The sequence below is a fragment of the Vulpes lagopus genome, chromosome 10 (genome assembly GCF_018345385.1).
Source record: "Vulpes lagopus strain Blue_001 chromosome 10, ASM1834538v1, whole genome shotgun sequence".
Lineage (NCBI taxonomy): Eukaryota > Metazoa > Chordata > Mammalia > Carnivora > Canidae > Vulpes > Vulpes lagopus.
In genome coordinates, this window is record NC_054833.1 from 2,593,690 (window position 1) to 2,616,090 (window position 22,401).

Here is a 22,401-nt window from a genome sequence, read left to right on the forward strand (position 1 = left end):
AGAGTCCTGTGTTGGCTCCACACAGAATCTGCTTGAAATTCTCTCTGCCCCCCCCTCCTGTGTGTGATCTCTCTCTCTCTCTCTCTCTCTAAAATAAATAAATAAATAAATAAATCTTTTTTAAAAAATTTTTTAAGTCTTAAAAAATTTTTAGAAGTGCATGGAGCTAGCCATAAGCTCCCAGGGGGAGTTTATACTTGCTTCCAAGTTCACTGTTGAAAAGTCCTTTTTAAAAGAGTTTTTACTGTATTGAGAGTGCCTGTGTACATATGACAAGCAGTTATTAGACAGTTCACATAGCAGACTGTAAGGAGTGTTAAGAATAGCCATCGTACTTCAGTGAAAAAAAGTAACAAAAACTTGCACTTTCAAGGCATAGATTATGTTTTAAGGTCACCTCCCTTCATGCGTAACACACATCCTTTATCGCTCTATTTTCAGATCGCTATGACCTTCTCTGGGAGGAAGACATTCCTAGATGACAGTGATGGCAGGTATAAACCCATACCGGTGAGAAAAGACAGCTCTGGAGAGATTGAGCACAGCTAAATATTGGAGACACCCCCGGAGAAGAGCTGCACAGACCTGAGGAAGAAAGAAGACACTCTTAGTTTCAAATATTTCAAGGACTAATAGAATATTTTATTAGAGAGAAAGCCTTCTCTGTATCCCATCTAAATGGATGCTCTGACACCCCCAGAGTGATATGAAAAAAACATTACCATGTCCAGGGAACATTCCGTATTGGATAAATCCAGATGAGCAATGGCATTTGGCTGAGCCAAAAAACTATACATGTACTTGAAAAAAAAAACAAAAAAACAAACACATTAGGATCTGGAAACACACACCTACACACACGTTAGTATTTTTAAAAGAAGTTGCCCAAATCCTCCCATAATCATTCTCTACTCTTCCCAAGAGAATGAGTAGAATTTCATGTCATTCCTTTACCTTCTCTGGAGCAAAGTTCCAAAGAATATTTAAAATAAAATTATGTTTGAGTTTAAAAAAAAAAAAAGGCCAAATGAACTCTTGGCTGCCAAACCCCCTTTTGTTACACATGACTTAATTTTCCTGATTAACTCCATTTTTATAATTTTGGAGCAGTGCTAATTAATTTTAACTGCTGAGATTAAAATTCCACCTGAATAGCACTCACCCTATCAAAATGCTAATCACTTTTGAAAACGTTCAAAGTTTCACTAATTTGAATTTGAACCATAAGATGGGTCTCAGGCAATACTCTCTTCTGTCCAACACAGCTATTTTTCTATCCTTACTTTCATAATCTAACAAGAAAGGGTCTGATGGCACTATTAGTTTAGTTTCTTAAAAAAAACCTCACATATAAGTAAGACACGTCTGGTTTCAAAGGGTCACAATGCCTAAACTCTCCCCTTATTCCTGTGCAAGGCCATCAAAACAATAAATTTAAGCGCCACCTCACTTCCCTGTGTGAGTAGCAACTCCCAAAGTCCACCAATAATAAGTTGCATCCAAACTCCTGTCACCAAGAAAATAACTAAATTCTCCTTAGCTTCGCGGAATGCCACCAGATCCTTGTAAAAACAAAAAAGCTTACACCGACATGCGATGCCCTTGTCCTCAGCAAAGACTCAGTGCAGCGGCTTAGCTATATCATGCTTGAGCAAAATCCCTCTACTAAGGAATTCAGAGAAGCAAAAGATTAGCCTGTAAATACTTTAGAATTACTAGACACACACCACAGACTGGATTATGAGACGTTCTGATCCAGAAAAATAATTTGTTCTGGCTTTGGTAAAAATATCTGCTTCTCTTGTGCTTTGCCTGGAGCTGTGGTTTCCTCTCATCCACCAGCTGGGGGAGCTCTAATCACCCTCGATTGGTGACAAGACCCTACTTGGCCAACACTTCTCCAAAGAGGCAGGTCCCCTGAAGGTAGGGGCCCAGTAAGCCCCTCGCTGCACCTGCTGTATGGCTCCCAGAACCTCCTAGAGCCTGTCCAGGGCTGGGTACCCACTCACGCAGGCCTCATCCTTCCACCTCTCCTACCCCAAAGGCAAGCTAGTATTGTACTAGCCCCTCTCAGCCAGTGAAAAAATTCTGGGTTACTCTACCTTGAGTGACTAAATGCCCCTATGTTAGCAGAGTCCTATTACTTAATCTTTGGGCTCCTCTTTTACCCCTCTATTTCTCTTGTCTGTCACCATAATGTCTCGGTGGTTTCACATCAGACTCCTTGTTTCATATTGGGAGGGAGGAGATTTATGAATCATCACTGAAGGTGACCACTAACATGGAGCAATGCATTGAAAAAGTCATGGCACACCAGAAAACAGTATTGCTTAAAATGGGTTCAAGTTATCAGCGAGAGGGGGAAAAAATACTACAAAGGGACTGGCAATATTCCCTGCTTTACAGAGAAATAAGAATAAATCTCACAATGGTTTTCAACCCCATAAAGAGGTAGAAGGCACACAAAGGTTCTACGAAGATGCACATTTGCTATAGGCTCTACCTTGTAAGGGAGCATTTCTTCTCAACTCTATCATGGTGACCAGAGGGGACAACTCACTCAATCTGATAGTGAGATCATACCTAGTTCACTGTACCAATAATATCTGCCAAACATTTATATTACCAGTTCAGCTGCATGAAGAATCTCATCATTGAGGGTAAACTTTTTGCCTTCAAATTCAAACTTCTTTAAAAAGTGGCCCCACTATCTTCCCAGACCTCTCCTCTCCCTACTGTATTCATGGAAGATAAGACTGGACTTCATCCCAATATTTTCTTTTTTTTTTTTAATTTTTTTTTTTAATTTTTTTATTTATTTATGATAGTCACAAGAGATAGAGAGAGGCAGAGACACAGGCAGAGGGAGAAGCAGGCTCCATGCACCGGGAGCCCGACGTGGGATTCGATCCCGGGTCTCCAGGATCGCGCCCTGGGCCAAAGGCAGGCGCCAAACCGCTGCGCCACCCAGGGATCCCCATCCCAATATTTTCTATTAACAGCAAACTGCTAAAAACAACAATAACAACAAACCCACCTGTCTTCTTAACAATATTATTTAATGATGAAATCAGTTTACATTTCCAATATTTCTTATCAGGCAATTTTAACAGGTGCAATAATGATTAAAATGAAGGGGAAAAAAAGTCCTTCAGAAAAAGTATTTCCAAAAAGAATCACACTTCAGCAATATTGGGTGGCCGGGGGATCTGTGTGCTAAACTACATTTAGTTAAGGACAGCTCTAGAATTTTTCTCTACAATATCTCATGAGCTCATAACTAAATGATCTGAAAGTGTCATGAAAAGGGGAAATGAGAAGAGCCACATTTGACAATCATTCAGGATCAGGGGATCTGGTGTCTCTGAACATGGCCATGAGGAAAGGAAAACCTACCGAGAGGTCGTCTCCACGAAGGACGTTCCCTGAGAGGTCGAGATGGGTAAGGGTGGTGGCAGTCAATGGGTTGGCACTCAGTGACTGAGAAAGGCTATTCACCCCTGCAACATGGAGAAGATCCAGGCTCAGTTTGCACGCCAGAAAACAAAATGAGGTTTGGGAGTTCTATAAATGGCTCTGCCTCAAACTGCAGGTCTGAGGTCAGCCACAAGTATTGTCTGTCCCCAAAGGTAGGACTGTCTTCTCAGAAAGAACAGGTTAGTCACAGACACAGCCATCTCATGGAGTAGGAGAGAGAGAGAGAGGTGGCTTCAATCTGCTCTACTTCTGATGTGGATGGAAAGGATTTGACTTTGAAGTCCTAAAATGGTACACACAAGACTAACTGGTCACTTCTATCTTTCTCTTAATTCTACTCAGTGTTCCTGACTTGGTGTATAGGATTTGAGTAATATAGATTGTATTCAGGCACTACAGCCTAGTTAAAGTACTTAGAAGTTAATATAGAAATCAGATAATTGTTCTACCTAATATATCATACTTTTTTTTTAAAAAAAGATTTTATTTATTTATTCATGAGAAATAGAAAGAGAGAAGTAGAGACACAGGCAGAGGGAGAAGCAGGCCCCATGCAGGGAGCCTAATGTGGGACTTGATCCCAGGTCTACAGGATCATGTCCTGGGCCGAAGGTGGCACCAAACCGCTGAGCCACCCAGGCAGCCCATGATATTTACAGCCAAAAAAAAAAAAAAAGATCATATTTACAGCAAAATTCAGATGGAAATGGATTTTTACAAAGAGAACACAATCTGTACACAATGTAAGAAGCAATCAAAAGGCAAAATGAGTAATTGACACTGTATACACTACTTACGTAACACAAATGGCTCAAGTCAAAGTCAACTGAACTAAACTGAATGGGTTCTTGCCACCTCAAAAAACAAAGAATAAACACCGAAGAAGGGCAAGAGTATTCTGTGAGGTGAGAGCCATGTTCTCTTCTATGTGAGTAACCATTATGGGGGCATGCCTGTTGGTGGGTTCTCCTCAGGCCACTTCTCTCCAAGGGGAAGGAAAGGCATAAGAAAGGGGTGACTACAAAATGGAAGCCCAGGAGAGTCTGGTGGCTCACTGGGATTCGAAGATGCCAATATACACAGTAGCACTGATGCTCACTCTTAGAGTAACAGGGATATGGGACATAGCACAGCTCTTCCTGTTTCTACAGTTCACAGTTTCAATTTGTATATTTTGGAAATATAGCTATTTCTAAACTGGATATACATTTATAAATTTTTTTTTTTCAGTAAAATTCTTCTTGAAAATCCCAGCCTATCTTAAGCACCCTCTGAGGAGACAGTGAATGCGGTTTTCATCCACACTCACACAGAGCCTTCCTCAGGATAAGGGACGGGGGTGGGGAGGGTGAGCAGTAGGGCCTGCCAATAGGAGCCAGAATTGGTCACAATAGCAGGATCTAGTGAGTCGCTCCAAGAAAAAAGCAGAGGGTGCCAGGTACAGCCCCACACTGGAGCAGGTCTCTGCTCTAAGTTTAGAATGTTTGGTGCATGGCACTGATGAAAGGATTATTATCTTATCGCCAGTTTTGGGGGGTCACAAGACATGACTGCACTCTGTGTCTGATAAAGACTACTGAGCCATTTATCAGGCACGAGTGTGCTTCTGGGTATGTACAGAGAGGAGACAGAAGTGTAGAGTGAAAAATAGTTAAGTACCAAGAAGAATTTGTTGGCTATCAATTCAACATTTATTAAGCGCTCATAAACTGTTTATAAATTGCTGGGGATTGGGAAATATATGTAAGTCAGACCCATCCGTTGCCCTCAAAACGTTCAAAGACCATCGAGAAGGAAACTAAATAAATTCCAGCATGAAAAATCAGCATTCCCCAGGGAATATTTATTCACTGCAACAGAAGTTTATCTAAGACCTACTGTCCGCTAGGCATGGGCTTTGGTGACCCAGCAGACACTATATACCCTCAAGTGAGAGACACAGTCAAATAATCATAATCCAGTGAGGTCAGTTCTATCAGGTAAGAAACAAGAGCTCAGCAATGAAGGAGGTGGAGATTTGATTAATTAGGCTGGATAAAAGGAACTTGCAATGGCCTATAGAAGGCTAATTTCTGAAGGTAACATCTATGATTGTCTAAATCACCAGTGTATACTGTTAGTAGTAGTACTGGTATATTTGGTAATGGAATAATTGAGTCCAAAACATGGCGAATTTTCATCAAGAAAATCATTTGTAAAATCACTTCCTTAGGGAAGTATAACAAAACTCAATAGATAAATTCTGAAATTAGAAGGTCAAATTAGTCTTGACAGGAAAATGCTTCTTTACAAGTGTGGGCACTTGGCAGTTGGCCAACATCTGAACAGAATCAGAAGAGAATTATATTCTCAGCTCAGCTTCATGCTACTAAAACAAAATGAAAGACTTCCTCCCCCACCTCTTGAGGCCACATCCACGTGAGGCTTATGTTTAAAGGCACACTAACAGCAGAAAATTACAAAAATATAGGATGGAAAAAATCAGGGCTCTTACAACCCAAACTAAACACAGAGTTACACGCCATTCTCCATTCTGGCTGTCCAGTGATTTTGACTATTTTTCCTATTTATTACTGGAGTGTTTACAGCTGGATAAAGGTGGTACCAGATAGCCCTGCACTGACATAATCTGGCAACCAGCAGGACATTTACTAGAAACCCAGAAAACTATCATTTAGCTAATATCTGAGGAAGATAAAAGGTATTTGGAGACATTGGGGATGTTATGGGTAAATTGAAAAAAAAAAATCTGACTTGAATTACGGAGCCATGAATATAAATGTTTTCATAGGACTAAAATACAAATGTCAAATTCAGCAAAAGACTGCAATGTAATCTGAGCTACTGTGAATCTTCAAACCTTTTAAAAATTAGAGGAAAATCTACAAGAATAGTGAAATCCTTTAAAAAAAATCTTTTTTATATATAAAAAAACCAACCTACATTTCAAGACATACATCTTTTTTAAGGGCAGCTTAAAATTCTTTGGTCAGAATATCATTAAACAATATTAATTCTCAAAACACATATTTTAATGTACACATACTTTATAGCAGAGAAGAGATAAATGTGGTGTAGTGACCTTTATTTGTGAAGGGCATGGGCAATGTGGGTTTGAGGAACTCTGTTCTGCCTGGTGAACCTCCCACCCTCATGACATTGGAGGATAGAGACATAGTGAGTGGTGGCATGGAGGTACCCCAACCCCACACTTGTCCTTGGGAAGTTAAATGATCACCATATCCCTCTATTTGTTTCACAGTAATGAACAAATAAATTAAACATATAAATTCAAGTTTGTTTTTTTAAACACCTCTATCTTAAAAAAAAGAGACCACATAGCACAGTGATTACAGTTAATACTGTATTGTGTATCTGAAAGCTGCTAAGAGTAGATCTTAAAAGTTCTCATCACAGTGTAAAAGAAACTGTAATGTGTGTTGACAGAATCAACACATCTGAACAGAATCAGGAGAGAATTATATTCTCGGCTCAGCTTCATGCTACTAAAACAAAATGAAAGACTTCCTCCTCTACCTCTTGAGGCCACAGCCACATGAGGCCTATGTTAACAGGCACACTAATAGCAGGAAATTACAAAAATATAGGATGGAAAAAATCAGAGCTCTTACAACCTAAACTAAACAGAGTTACACACCATTCTCCATTCTGGCTGTCCAGTGATTTTAACCATTTTTTGTATTTATTATTGGAGTGTTTACAGCTGGATAAAGGTGGTACCAGATGGCCCTATTGTGGTGATCATTTCACAATACATAGATATCAAATCATTACATTATATACCTGAAATTAACACAATGTTGTATGTCAATTATATTTCAACAAAAAAATAAATTTTTTAAAGTTATATCTATAGAGCACATGATAAATAATTAACACTTTTAATATGTAGGGAATATATATAAATCAAGAAAGAAGATTAACATGGCAAATAGATAACAAAGGATGGAAACTACCAACTTCCACCAAAAGAAAGACAAATGACTAAGAAATGGAGGGTGTTGTAGGGATGGGGGTGAGGGTAGAGAATTCACCTAAGCAGTAAGCAAAGAAACTAAAATATCAGAACACTTTGAGATGCCTGGGGGCTCAGTCAGCTAAGTGTCTGACTCTTGGTTTCAGCTCAGGTCATGATCTTACGACCTGTGAGATCAGGAGCTTCACATTGGCTCCCTGCTGAGCAGGGAGTCTGCTTAAAGATTCTTTCCTTCTGCCCTTTCTCCCACTCATGTACACTTGCTCTCTCTCTCAAATAAATAAATTTTTAAAAATCAGAATGCTTTTGCTTATATGCTTGATAAACAATGAAAAAGAAGAATAACATTCAATGGTGGTGGGAGCACAGAGATTCGTACAAATAACCTGGAGGACAACTTGACAATAAATAACAAAAGAAAGCATTTTTTAAAAGCTTTTTTGATTTAGCAATTCTAGAGAAATTTATACTAAATAAGTAACAAATGACTATTAATTACATACAGAAGTCATGTTAGCATTGTTTGCATGATTAAAGAATTAGAAACCATGCAAAAATATAATAACAGATCATTTAAGTAAATTATAGGATGTCTTCCACACACTGGAACAGCATGCAGCCACTGAAAGTGTTTGCAGTCATAAAGGATCACAATATATACCACGTGGGGAGAAAAGTTTATGAAATGGCACACATACTGTAATACCGTATACACATGTGTCTGTATGTTGGCATGTAGATAAACTACATACAGGCAGAAACCACGTGGAAGGGTGGGTGCTAGGCTGTCAGCAGTGGCAGTCTCATATGGTTTGGTGCTGGCACTACAAGGAATTTAGCTTTCTTATTTATGCTTTTCAGTATCTTCTAAATCTTTATCATAAATGTATAATGCTTTGATAATCATCATAAAAAGGTTTTTATCGGGGATCCCTGGGTGGCGCAGCGGTTTGGCGCCTGCCTTTGGCCCAGGGCGCGATCCTGGAGACCCGGGATCGAGTCCCACGTCGGGCTCCCGGTGCATGGAGCCTGCTTCTCCCTCTGCCTATGTCTCTGCCTCTCTCTCTCTCTCTCTCTCTCTCTCTCTCTCTCTCTGTGACTATCATAAATAAATTAAAATTTAAAAAATATATTTAAAAAAAAAAAGGTTTTTATCAAACTGATTTGCTGGAGTAGAGGGTAACATCACCAGACTAGACTTAGCTTTAAGATCTGTGGAAGGCTGATGTGGGGCTGGATCCCATGACCAAGAGTCAGGTGCTTAATCAACGGAGCCACCAGGTACCCCAAGTGTCTAAGTGTCTGACTTAATTCCATATTATAAATGGCCTAAGTGAGAAACCAAGACCCTGTGAAGGCATGTTCATATTAAGTAAAAAAAACCCAGGCAATCTGCTTGAGAGCTGACACTCAGGCTATATATATATATATATATATATATATATATATATATAGCCCTTAAACATGACAGTGATCTGGGTGCTGTGCCAGGGGCTGCAGAGATGGAGGTCAGGAGGCAAGGACAGCCCCCCTCTAGGATGGAAACACAGTATTTGTACAGGAATGTTAGATCTATAAGTAATAATGTGATCAATAATCTGCTCTAAAAGTAACATAGAGGAAAGAATGGTTGATTCTACTGAGGTCTTAGGAATAGGGAAGGTGTCTCAGAAGAGACGATTACAGATAAGTGTTTTATAAAATAAACCGAAGCTCTCAAGAATATAAGGAGAGGTGTGCAATCATAGAAAATATATATAGTGGTCTCTGCTGGAGGCCCTATTCCTGGTACAGAGTCCCCTAAACCCTTGTAATTTCCTAAGTCATAATGGCACTGGGGACATCTCTTGTTCTACTGAGGTGACTCTGCATGGGCTCCTGGATGGCGCTGATCAGCAGACAAACCAAGCCACAATTAGAAACTTGAAATTTTCAGCTCCCTCTGTACCCCTAGCCTCCAGGAAAAGGAGAAGGGCTGGAGACTGAGTTAATAATGGATGACGCCTAAGTGAGGAAGATTCCATAAAATCCCAAAATCCTACAGGGAGTTTCCAGGTGACAAACACATCCACACCAGGAAGGTGACACACTCCAGCTCTACAAGGACAGCTGCTCCTGGGCTCAAGACTCTCCCACACCTTGTCTTATCTCTTCACCTGCTTGTTCATTTATGTCCTTTATCATATCCTTTATTTTTTTTAATTTTTTTAAAGATTTTTTTTAAATTTATTTATTCATAGAGACAGAGAGAGAGAGAGAGAGAGGCAGAGACACAGGCAGAGGGAGAAGCAGGCACCATGCAGAGAGCCCTACCCACGTGGGACTCGATCCTGGGTCTCCAGGATCATGCCCTGGGCTGCAGGCGGCGCTAAATCGCTGCGCCACCAGGGCTGCCCTATCATATCCTTTAATAAACTAGCAAACAGAGGTGCCTGGGTGGCTCAGTCAGTTAAGCATCTGCCTTCCACTCAGGTCATGATCTCAGGGTCCTAAAATCAAGCCCTGTGTCAGGCTCCCCATGCAGCAAGGGGGGGTCTGCTTGTCACCCTCTCTTTTGCCCTTCCCCCTGCCTCATACTCCCTCCCTCTCAAATAAATAAATAAAATCTTTAAAAATAAATAAATAAACTAGCAAACATAAGTAAGTGTTTCCCTGAGTTCTGTGAGCCAATCTAGCAAATTAATCAAACCCAAGGCAAGGTCTTTGGAACCTCCAATAACCTGGGCTTATAACTGGCATCTAAAGGCAGTTTGGGAGCAGTCTTGTGGGACTCAGCCCTGAACCTGTGGGATCTGATGCTGTCTCTGGGTAGACAGGATCAGAATTGAGTTAAATTGTGGGACACCTAGCTGGTATCGCAGAGAACTGTTTGGTGTGAGGAAAAACCTCCACACATCTGGTGACCAGAAGCAACAGAAGGGAAGTGTTTGGTGTGAGGAATCAAGGAGTCATTTAGGAAAGAGAAACACGAAGGAAGGGCAGAAGGAGGTTTCATCTCACAGGATTAAAGACTTTCCAAGATACAAAACACATACAAAGGCACAATGTGCATGGGGATATTTCAAGTATTACAGGGGTGCTGATATGAAAACATAATGATAGAATGGACAGGATGTGCTGAACAATCAGATACACGAGAGGGGGTAGTCAGAAAAGACTCAGGGGAAGGAAAGGCAATTTCCAGAGCAGGATAGATGCGTAGAGCTATAGTGTGGCTGGGCAGTTAGGCTTACCAGTCTTTTGTGTAGGAGACCATGGATCTGACAGTGTGTGTGATGGGGGCAGCAGGGGGGTGGGGGCAGGGGAAATATAGGTATGCACTTCCTGACTCAAAGTCAAAAGTGAAATATTGTATTTCAAAATTATTCTCTGCTCTGAAAGCATTTCACTTTAGACAATCAGAATTCCAATTACATAGTTTCTTTATCTTATAACTATCATAGTATTGTAATACATATGTAGATACATAACTGAGTAACAATTCTAACTATTTAAGGTAGAATGGTGTAACAGAAATATTCAGACATAAAGTAAATAACACATACTGTACCTTTAGGTGACAATGAGGTTTTAGATAAATTTAAATGCTTTAATCCCTTTGGGAGTTTGGCAAATTGAATACTTAAAGAGGACACACCTGAGAAAGGAAAAAAAAAGATTCTTAGAATGTTCATGTTCTCAGAATTGCATTTGTCTTATAATGCCTGAAAATTAACTTAAATTTGATTCTAATTTAAGTGAACATTTTTTTCTTTCTAATGTCAGACTTAATTCCCAATTACCATCACACCTCCCCTTTTTTTCTGTCCTACCTAAAGGGTAGGAGAAAAGAAAGATTGTTTAATTAAGCATAACAATATAAAAACTTTACTGTTAGAGATGTTTTTCTTTGGACTAAAGTGTTACCCTCTCCTCTATAGTCCTATTTCAAATGCAAATACTCCTAGGAAGAGTGATATAATTGCTTCTTTTTAACCTGTGTCTTAATGAGTTGATCACTCTTCTGGGTGAGCAGATGCATGCTACTTAATTATTATCAAGAAAACGGTATAATGTTAACTATTCAGATAACAGCTTCAATTTTAGCACATGGATCCTAATACTTAATTAGCTTATGGCTAACAACCTCAGACAAAGCATCAGAATGTTTTTAAGCTCGTAAAGGTAGGTTTTGTAACTTGAAAAATCAGTATTAAAAATCAGATAGTCTAAATTCAATGACCAGACTGGGAGACTGTGAACATCAGCTTACTTATTCAAGGACTGCAATGAATGTAGTCTGTTCACTGGAAGGAATAAGTAATACATGAATGTATGCTCTTCCTACAAATCTTTCAACCAATTTCCCATTACATGTGAGTTATCACCTTCCCCGGGGCATGTTCCTGTGAAGGTTCCTAAAACAATATTAACCATTTGGTTTCCTAGACTAATTCTCAAGCTCTATGCACTAATACAGAACTACCATGGTTGTTGACCTATTATATAACCCCACATTCTCTGCACATTTTATCAAAGTTTATCAAGAAATAACTACTGTAGAAATACCCAGAAAGATCATGCAGCTTCACTAAGGCTCCAGATGGGTGTCTCCCCAAGGATAGTGGGTGCTCTGAGAGTCCCTATTTTACCTCATACCATTTCCCAAATAAGTTTGGAAATTGCTACATTAAATGATGTCAAACAGGTCTTTTTTAATGTGAATATTTCTAGAGATTTGAATACATTAATCCATATTGTTATTCTTATGAAAGAACGTATAACTAACAAGTTAGCAGGGACAGAGGGAAAAAGGAGTCATTTAAAAAATGTAATTAATCTAAAAGACAGAAAAGGAGAGGGAAAAAAATCAAAGAAAAATGAGGAAAAAACGGCAGACATAAAGTAGATTGCTATACAAATAAATCAATAATTACAATAAATGTGAAGAAACCTCCCCCCTTGTAAGTAGGGCCAGCCCTAATCCAGAGGCAGCCCATCCAGGCGTCTTCCTGAAATTTTAGCAACTAAAAGCATTCTGTTTACAATAAGAAAACCATTTCCCCCCACACCCTGATTGGAATGTCCCTGAATAGGTTCATGTTGACCCTCTGTGAAATCAATAACCTGAATGCTATGCAACTCCCGAGGTTCTTTTGTCTTTAAGCGGTTTTTTTTTCCCTTTTGCCTTTAAAAGATACCTGTAATTGCTAATCAGGGCTCTCTTCCTCTTCGGAGGCGGAGAGCCCGTTTGCGCAAACGTCCAATAAACCCTCTTGCTAATAGCATCTGCCTGTCTGGGGTCTGAGTCTCTGGGGCGTCCACCGGGACACGTTGGCACCCGTGAGCCAGGGTCCAACAAATGTACTAGGATACTCAAAACCAGTAAAAATGGGTTATCTAAACAAAATATCAGGTGTTTTCAAGAACACTTATAGATACACGTATTTAGAAGTAAATCTAAAAGAATGTAAAAAGATATATGCTGCAAACACTAACCAAAAGAAAATTAGTATATGTGCAATAATAGAAGACAAGTTCAGTAAGTGAGACATTTCATTAATGAAGAAGAAATAATTTTAAATTTGTATGGTCTTAATAACATAGTCTCAAAACGTACAAAATAAATCTAACGGTAACAAAAGGAAAACACATAGATTATCATATACATGCATATATGTTCGTACTACCTCGCAACAGTGGGAGATTTTTAAACACATCTCTGTCAGTAGATGATAAAAGAGATTAAAAAAAAGTTATAAAGACACAGATGATATCAAGAGCACAATAAAAAAATCTGTTTGAAATAGTTAAAACTGTACCTAATAATTGCAGAACATTTCTTCCAAGTACACATGGAGCCTTTATTTCCCAAAAGTGACAATATACTGAGCCAAAAAGTAAGTCTCAACAAATACATGGATGTTCCTTAACTGCTGTGAAATCACACAAAGCATATTCTCTGATTGCTACTACTAAGTGCAATTAACACAGGAATTATTGCAAAAAGAGAATTAGAAAATCCCCAAATAATTAGAACTTAAGCAATATATTTCCAAATAACAAATGATCCTTCCAAAAAAATCACAATGGAAATCTTAAAAATATTTTGATTTAAATTTTTAAAAACTATGATATCAACATTTTAGGGATACAATTGGAGCCATGCTTAGAGTGACATCTATAGTCCTAAATACTTATGTGAATCCCAAAAAAGCTAGAAACTAATTATCTAAGTATCCATCTCAAGATATTTGAAAGAAAAACAGTAAATTAATCCCACTCATCCTCATAAATAGGAGGGGGAAAAGGATAATAAAGAAAAGGAAAGAAATCTATTAAACAGAAAGTAACAAAATAAGTAAATTTAACAAATCCTGTTCTTCAAAAAACTAGAAACATTAATAGACCCCAGCAAGACTGTTAGAAAGAAAGAAGGAAAGAAAGAAAATAGAAAGAAAGAAAAGGATCAAATGATCAAAAAGAAAAATGGAAAAAAATACCAGTAGAAATCTTACAGACACTGTAAATATAACTAAAGGGTATTGAAATTTTTTCTTTAGGTCAAAAATGTATCATTTAAGAAGAAATGGACAAATTCCTTCTAAAAAAAATACAATTTACCAAAACGTACATAAGAAGAAATAGATAATCTCAATAGTCATCTATCTATTTAAGAAAATAAACCTATTATTAAAACCTCTCCACAGGGAAAAGCAAAAGTTGCCAAATATAAAAGAGTATATACTATATAATGCTATTACTTACAAAGTTCAAGGGTTCAGGTATAAATAAAGCAAACCTATCATAACAGATGTCGGGAGAGTAGTTATATTTTCTGAGGGGTAGAGGGCAAGGGTGAAAATCACTAGAGCAAAACCCTGGGAAGTTGAGAAGCTCTGGTAGTGTTCTTTGTTTTGAGCTTGGTAGGTAGTGATTCACGCAGAGGGTTCACTTTATACAACTTCATTAAGATGTGAGCTTGGGATTTGTGAACTTTTCTGAAGGTGTATTATACTTTGATGAAAAATTTTACTTCAAAAAACTTAGGCATGGGAGATAACAGAGGAGTAAACGGAGATGGCCATGGGTATGGTGATGCCTTTTTAGATATAACACCAAAGGCATAATCCACGAAAAACATAACTGATAAACTGGACTTCATTAAAATTAAAAAGTTCTGGAGTGCCTGGGTGGCTCAGTCACTTAAGTGTCTGCCTTCCACTCAGGTCACCATCCCAGGGACCTGGGAGGAGTCCCAGGTCCCTGCTCTGTAGGGAGCCTGCTTCTCCCTCTACCCCTCCCCTCTGCTTGTGATCTCTCTCTCTCTCTAATAAAAAATAAAATCTATTAAAAAAAAAAAAAAACAGCCCTAAAAAGCTCTGTTCTGGAAAAGGCAATGTTAAGAGAAAAAGAAAGCAAGCCACAGACTGGAAGGAAATGTTTGCAAGGACTGATACTCAAAATATACAAAAAACTCTTAATTCAACAATAATAAACAAGCCAAGTGAAAAGGAGCCAAAGACCTTAACAGAACCCTCACCAAAGAAAATACAAGGATGGCAAATAAGCATATGAAAAGACGCTCCACACCTTATGTCCTCAAGCAAATGTCAATTAAAATAATAGTGCGGTACCACTACCCACCTCTGAGAAAGGCCAAAATCTAGAACAGGGGCAACGTCAAATGCTGGCCAGGATGGGCAACAACAGGAGCTCTCATTCTTGGCTGGTGGGAATGCAAAATGGCACAGCCACTTTGGAAGACAGTTTGGTCATTTCTTTTAAAACTTAACATACATTAACATGTGATCCAGCAATCACACTCCTTGGTATTATCCAAAGGAGTTGAAAACTACATGAAATTCTGGAAAAGTCAAATAAATAAATAAAAATTAGGTATGGAATCAGGAAGGATACCAGATTCTCACTTATAAATTTTGATATGAGTTATCACTGCCTACTCATGACCAATTCTTTTACATAGTTTTTTACCTAGCAAAACATATGCTGTGACAATGTTTAAAAAAAAAAAAAAATCCCCAAGCCTATATTCCATTTCTTCAAATTATGCTGAACATACATTAAGTCAAAGTTAAAACCTACCACTCAACTTCAAATCTGTTGTGCTCAGGGTGATCTGAGTTGTTCTGCTTTGTTGGAAAAATGACAATTTTTAAAATTTCACTACTTTCTTTTGTGTCAGACATACCACACAACACCACAAATGCCTAGAACCAGATGAAAGGCGGGAATGGAACAATTATTTTACGTCACTGGTGACACCACCCAGTATTCGTTCCTTAATCATCAGCTATCTTTAAAAAAGGTAGGAAGACAAAAAGGATTAAACAGTCCAGCACTATTTTTCTCTAGAAATTGATCACATGGTAAATAATGAAAAGTAATAAAAAGTGAAGCTCCTGAATTAGACTAAAGGTGAATAAAGTCATGTTTGGTAATTTGTTTAAAAGAAAAAAATGCAGGAAAAAGGTAAACAGGATAAAAAGTAGACTAAAGACATAAGTACAAGACAGTCTGTTTCAAGTATTTTTTATCAAATTTCCGACTACATTATTAGCTTCTTTCTTAACAAAATATTTTGTTTTAATTTCCTAGGCATCTGCAAGTCATAAATATATTACATTTCTTCTTTAAAGAAACACCCTTGCTAAGTGCTAACACAATAAAAGGCATAAATGCAGGGCACTACTGTCCACTTTTTTTAAAAATAAAAGCACTAAATTGATTCTTTTTATTGCACTATAAATTGATAAGGATTATTCTATTGGTTTCAAGCGTACACTACAGTGATCCAACACTTGCTGATCTTTGAGAAAAGGTAACAGATTATTACACAAAGGATCCTCTTGCTTTCTGGCAGACTTCAGAAACACGGGCTTGGCAACACGAATAATAAATTCAGTGTGGCTGTCAGCCAAAAAATCTCAAGAAAAAAAAAATTAACCTGCCTGGTACTTTCTGAAGCCACTTACTCAATGATGCCATAGAACAAACTCATCATTGAGAAAACATTACCCCACAAACAAGGAAAGAAGAGACATTTTTTTTTAAAATACTAGTCTGTTTTTTTTTTTTTTTTTTTTTTTAATTTATGATAGTCACACAGAGAGAGAGAGAGAGGCAGAGACACAAGCAGAGGGAGAAGCAGGCTCCATGCACCGGGAGCCCAATGCGGGATTCGATCCCAGGTCTCCAGGATCGCGCCCTGGGCCAAAGGCAGGCGCCAAACCGCTGCGCCACCCAGGGATCCCAAAGAAGAGACTTTTAAACTTTTGGCCAAAAATATTTAATTCTGCTCCCAAAATAAAGCAACACATAGCTTTCAGAGCTGTGAATTAAAACAGAATTTATCACTGGAAGTTTTCATTTGGAGACTTTACTAAGTGAATTACCCTCCTTATGATTTTTTTTTAAGTATGTGTCAAATCTAGATGGAAAAATGGTTTCATTTTTGTTTCTCCTTTCAAAACAAAACTACTATGGCTTCCTCAACTTCCAAATATTTATGCTTAATAAAAAAAATTAATTATAAAATGTTTAGTATTATCATGTGCCACCTGATGTTATTAACTTACAAAGATAGGAAATTAAATTTGACATTGCATATTTAACCTATTAATCATGCATGGATTTAAAAGCCTATGATAATACCACTAACACTTGGATATTCTAGAATCAGTATGATTCATGTGCTAGGCAAAAAAGGTTTATGGAAGTCTTTGTTAGCTTAAAGCATCAGTATTAATAGCTTAACAAAATTCTGCACGTGGAGTTCTAGCAATAGAATATGGGTAGGCAAGAGGCGTCATTTTTTGTCTGTTAGAAAGCATATAGATTTGAACACTGTGGATGTCAGAACACAGGTGACAGTTAAAACCTTCAGATTTCTACTAATTCCACTGGCTTCCCTGGAAAGTTCAGAAACACTATGAAACATGAATAAACAAAATAAAATTAGGCGTTTCCACTTCAAAATGAAGGATGAGGAGGGATGCCTGGGTGGCGCAACAGTTGAGCGCGCCTGCCTTCGGCCCAGGGTGTGATCCTGGGGTCCTGGGATGGAGTCCCACATCGGGCTCCCTGCATGGAGACTGCTTCTCCCTCTGCCTGTGTCTCTGCCTCTCTTTCTCTCTGTGTCTCTCATGAATAAATAAATAAAATCTTAAAAAATAATAATAAATAAGGTTGAGGACAAAAAAGATTCAAGAGCTAGGAATATAGGAATAAAAAGACCAGTGGAATTATGGAGTCTGGGCACCGAACTTTCGAATGCTCTAAGATCCAAAGGTAGGCAGTTTTTAAAATATTGTTTTACCTTGTATCACCTTAAAAGTATCAATTAAATATGGCTAAAGTCCTGCATCTGAAGAAAAGTACTTCCTGTTTTATAGCTATCACGTACAACCCTGGTATCTTAAAATATTAAGGTGATTAGGAAAATTGACTGACATACTATGGAATAAGCCAATGTTTTTCAAAAAGCACACATAACATTCTTTCCTCCTACTTCCCAAGGAAATCTAGACAGCCAAAGCAGAAAATCACAACCATGGTATGAGAGCCTGACAGACCAACTAGCAGTCTGATATTCAGGAAGTCCTAGACAGGAGCCTCAACAACTGGCATCAGGTAGAACTCTGCAAGCTGTGTCCAAATCATGTAAACACAGTTTCCTCATTCATAAAAAGGAAAGAATAAAATTTGCATGATTTTACTCCACAAGCCTATTTTATAAATCAAAGGAAGCAGTGAAAGCAAACATCGAGTGCATAGCATGTGACAGGCTATTATTATCTGCTTCTGTATATTATCTCATTTAGTCCTGAGAATACCTTTACACGGTAGGTACTATTGTCATTTTAGAGACAAACTAGAGTACATGTAGCTCAATGAGCCCTGAGTAATATATAGAATTGTTGAAGCACTATACTACACACCTGAAACTAATATAACACTGTATGTTAACTATACAAGAATTAAATTTTTAAAAATAATAATAAAGATGAGGAAACAAACATAGAAGTTAGGTAACTTGTCCAAGGAAATTTAGCTTGAAAGTGGCAAAGCCCAGAACCGGACTGGTGCGTTTTTTAAAAAGATTTTATGTGTTTATTTGACAGAGAGAGAGAGCACGCGCACAAGCAGGAGGAGTGGGTGAGGGAGAGAGAAGCAAACCCCCTGCTGAGCAGGGAGCCCACGTAGGGCTCAATCTCAGGACCCAGGACACATGAGCTGAAGGCAGACAATCGACTGAGTCACCTACACACTCCAGAACTCATGCATTTTGACTCCAGAATTTACAGGTGTACACACGATTAGATATGAAACATAAAAAGCACCAAAAACAGTTCAGTGGCAGTTAGTTCTAGAATCTGTTTCTCTTGTCTTATTCAGATCAAACCACCAGATGGTCAGAAAGAAAAAAAAAATCTGGGTACTTCAGGTCAACATTTCCAAAAGAAAAACATTCTGAGACAGGATTCAAAATCATCTTTAAACAAAATAATCCAATTTAGAAGAAAGTGAGGGGAGGAAATGGACAGACATTCCTGACAAGACCATAAAAATGAGGGGGGGGTTGGGGAAGGACAACCAGTTAGTACAGAACATGGAGTTTGTAATGATTACTGAAGTCAAGCATGTGGAATGAGCAGAGAGATCTGTAGTCTCCAAACGACTCAACTATTATGCAAAAAGTCATGATGTTAGATGCAAAGGATTAGTTCTAAGGAAGTGACTGAGAACACCATGGTATTCAGACACGACGTCAGCCTAAGGATCTACCACAGAAAGTTGATGAAGTTGAGCTGGAGCAGACATTCATAAGCCTTTTCTACCATGACCCAAATAAAGAAACAGATTTGACGTCACAGTGAAGGAACCTCATACAAAAATAAATGCATACACATATATTATAAAAGTAAAACCGGGGATCCCTGGGTGGCTCAGCGGTTTAGTGCCTGCCTTTGGCCCAGGGCGCGATCCTGGAGTTCTGGGATCAAGTCCCACATCAGGCTCCCTGCATGGAGCCTGCTTCTCCCTCTGCCTGTGTCTCTGCCTCTCTCTCCCCCTATGTCTATCATGAATAAATAAATAAAATCTTAAAAAAAAAAAAAAAAGTAAAACCAAAATTTTCCCAAACAAATGCACTGTGATGTTTTCTATTCTTTCATTTTTTTTAACTTTTTATTTTATTTTATTTTATTTATTCATTCATTCATTCATTCATTCATTCATTCATTCATTCATGAGAAGCACAGAGAGAGAGAAAGAGGCAGAGGGAGAAGCAGGATCCACGCAGGGAGCCCAACATAGGACTCGATCCTGGGTCTCCAGGATCATGCCCCGGGCTGAAGGCGCTAAACCGCTAAGCCAAAAATAAAAATAAAAAAAAAAATAAATAAACCGCTAAGCCACCAGGGCTGCCATCTATTCTTTTTTTTTAATATTTTAGTTTTTCACTTAGAGAGAGAGCATAAGCAGGGAGGAGGGGTAGAGGGAGAAGGAGAAGCAGACTCCCCACTGAGTAGGGAGCCTGACCCAGAACTCGATCCCAGGACCCTGAGATCATGATCTGAGCTGAAGGCAGACTCTTAATCAACCAAGCCACCCAGATGCCCTCAATATTTTCTATTCTGTTCTATTTCTTCTTCTTTTTTTTTTAAGTAGGCTCCATGCCCTGTGTGAAGCCTAACCCAGAGTTCGAACTCACCACTATTGAGATCAAGACCTAAGCTGAGACCATGGCTAGACGCTTATGGACTGAGCCACCCAGGCACTGTATTCTTCTTTTTTAAATGCTTGTCATGAGCTATTAAATTGATTTCATGACCTGCTAATGGGTCTTGACCTACAATCTTAAAACACATCAGGAGAAAAGGCAGAGAGCAAGCTGGGGTGCAGTCCTGGCCCTGTACCCAGAATAAGAAGAGCTCGTGCACATGTGTGGTCTGTTTGCTGCCTTGTGTGTCTCTTCCGAGAGAGAGAGAAGAGCCCTAGCACATGAAGCCCAGCTCTTACACACTACACTCCTGCTTACTAATTCATACTTCACCCTCCTTCACCACAAGCCCCTTGACAACAGAAGGCTGTCTGTCCTTTGTACATAAGTGTGACAAGGAAACTGAACACTAACTAACAGGAATTTGCTTCATCAACATTCATATCACAAAGCAAGAAGTCAAATTTGCTCTCTGAGTTTCCAAATAAGTCCCTGAGTGGATGGTTCAGGTACAAAATCTAATTCCGTATGGTGTTGAAATTCCTCAGAATCCTGGGCTGCTTTTAAACTGTCTTGTGTTTTACCTTGAGTTTCTTTTGGTCTCTTTTATATACTATATGATTCAATTATAAATTCTTTCCCCATGCTTTCTATTGTTTTCAAACATAAAATCCTGTCACTGAACAGCTCAGAAACAAAAATCATGAAATATTTTGCCTAGATTGAAATTCTTATAAATATTTTACACTTCGTGGGATTTCTTGTGGAATTTCCATCCACGAGTAGGAAAATGACCAATAATATTCAGATATTTAGCCTGAATTTTTAAAAAAAATCTATACAGAATTTGTGTTCAGGAGGCACAGCTCCAAGAGGGAAGGTAGAAAATATGGGTGTTGGCAGTTGTCCAAGAACACTGGCAAATATATCAGTGAATGAATCTAGAAAGGGCTTAAACAAGGAAAATCTCAGCTTGAGAACACATTTTCATGAGTGTCAAAAATTAAGTGTATGTGAGCAGACACCATACCAGAAAGTCAATATGTACAACAATGTTGAGGAAAACATGCTTGGAACAATCTGGGATTTTAGCTCCTATGAATGGACTATGTATGAAAAGATCAAATCAGGCCCTCAAGGTAAGAATGTAGAGAACAAAAGCCTGGAAACATCATCTTTGAGCCCATGTTCTTATATAAAAGAAATTGCTATAAACTTTGCCATGATTTTCAATGCAAGTAAAAAGCTACAGAAGAGAATTAAGATGAAGTCAAACTCAATTTAAAGGTAATATTCACTGAGTACGTCCAAGGTCTGAGGAGGTTGGGGAGGCTGGGGGAGAAGGAGCAGGAGGGATGATAAGGAAGCAGGTGGAGAAGAAATGTCTGCATCTAATTAGAATGCACCAGAATGAAGCAAGCACCACCACAGAAGGTTAAACCAAAGACAAGGGTCTGACAAAGATTGCGTCTGAGGAGACAAGCCACCTAGTCCAGCTACACCTCACACGTGAGGTTCATTATGGAAAACAAAGGGCCTCATGTGCATTCTTCCTTCAAATCCCCCCAAACTCAAACTGTATGTGGTTTTTCAGGCCTGGCTTCTTTCACCTGCCATGAGGTTTCTGAGGTTCCACCATGTTGTAGCATGGATCAGCCCCTCATCTGTGTCCACAGTTCAGCTGGGTGCCATGGTCTGGACACACTATACTGTGTGTGCCCACTCACCAGTCACAGACTGCAGAGGACTTCCAATGCTTGGCTACTAGGAAGAAGACATTCATTCCCAAGTCTATGTGCAAACGTAGGCTCCTTTTCTCTTCAGTGATATCCAGGAGTTCCACTGAACTGCTGGATCATGTGCAAATCTGTGTTTAGCTTTATTATTTTTTAAATATTTATTGATTTAAGAGAAAAAGAGAGGGTTGGGGGGAAGGGCAGATGGAAAGGGAGAGAGAGTCTGAAGTAGACTCCACACAGAGCATGGAGCCTGACGCAGGACTTGACCCCATGACCCCAAGATCATGACCTGAGCCAAAACCAAGAGTTAGTTGCTTCGTCAACTACACCACTCAGGTGCCCCAATTTGTGTTTAGCTTTTTAAGAAACTATCTGACCAGTCTGCAAAGTGGCTGCACCATTTTATATGCCCATCAGGAAAGCATGCATTCCCATTTCCCATGTCTTCCCCAACACTTTCTTTG

General features: G+C 38.8%; 1 protein-coding gene across 5 annotated transcripts in view; it reads right to left on the reverse strand.

Annotated features, from left to right (window-relative positions):
- CARMIL1 (capping protein regulator and myosin 1 linker 1) overlaps positions 1 to 22,401 on the reverse strand; it is a 318,108-nt gene that overhangs the window by 129,443 nt on the left and 166,264 nt on the right. For all 5 annotated transcript variants that reach the window (XM_041771073.1, XM_041771071.1, XM_041771070.1 and 2 more), the window contains exons 12-15: positions 11,025 to 11,111; positions 3,397 to 3,500; positions 723 to 800; positions 509 to 585 (exon numbers count right to left, since the gene is read on the reverse strand). In XM_041771073.1, coding sequence (XP_041627007.1) covers positions 509 to 585; positions 723 to 800; positions 3,397 to 3,500; positions 11,025 to 11,111 — 346 coding nt within the window. The remainder of the gene's footprint in view (positions 1 to 508; positions 586 to 722; positions 801 to 3,396; positions 3,501 to 11,024; positions 11,112 to 22,401) is intronic.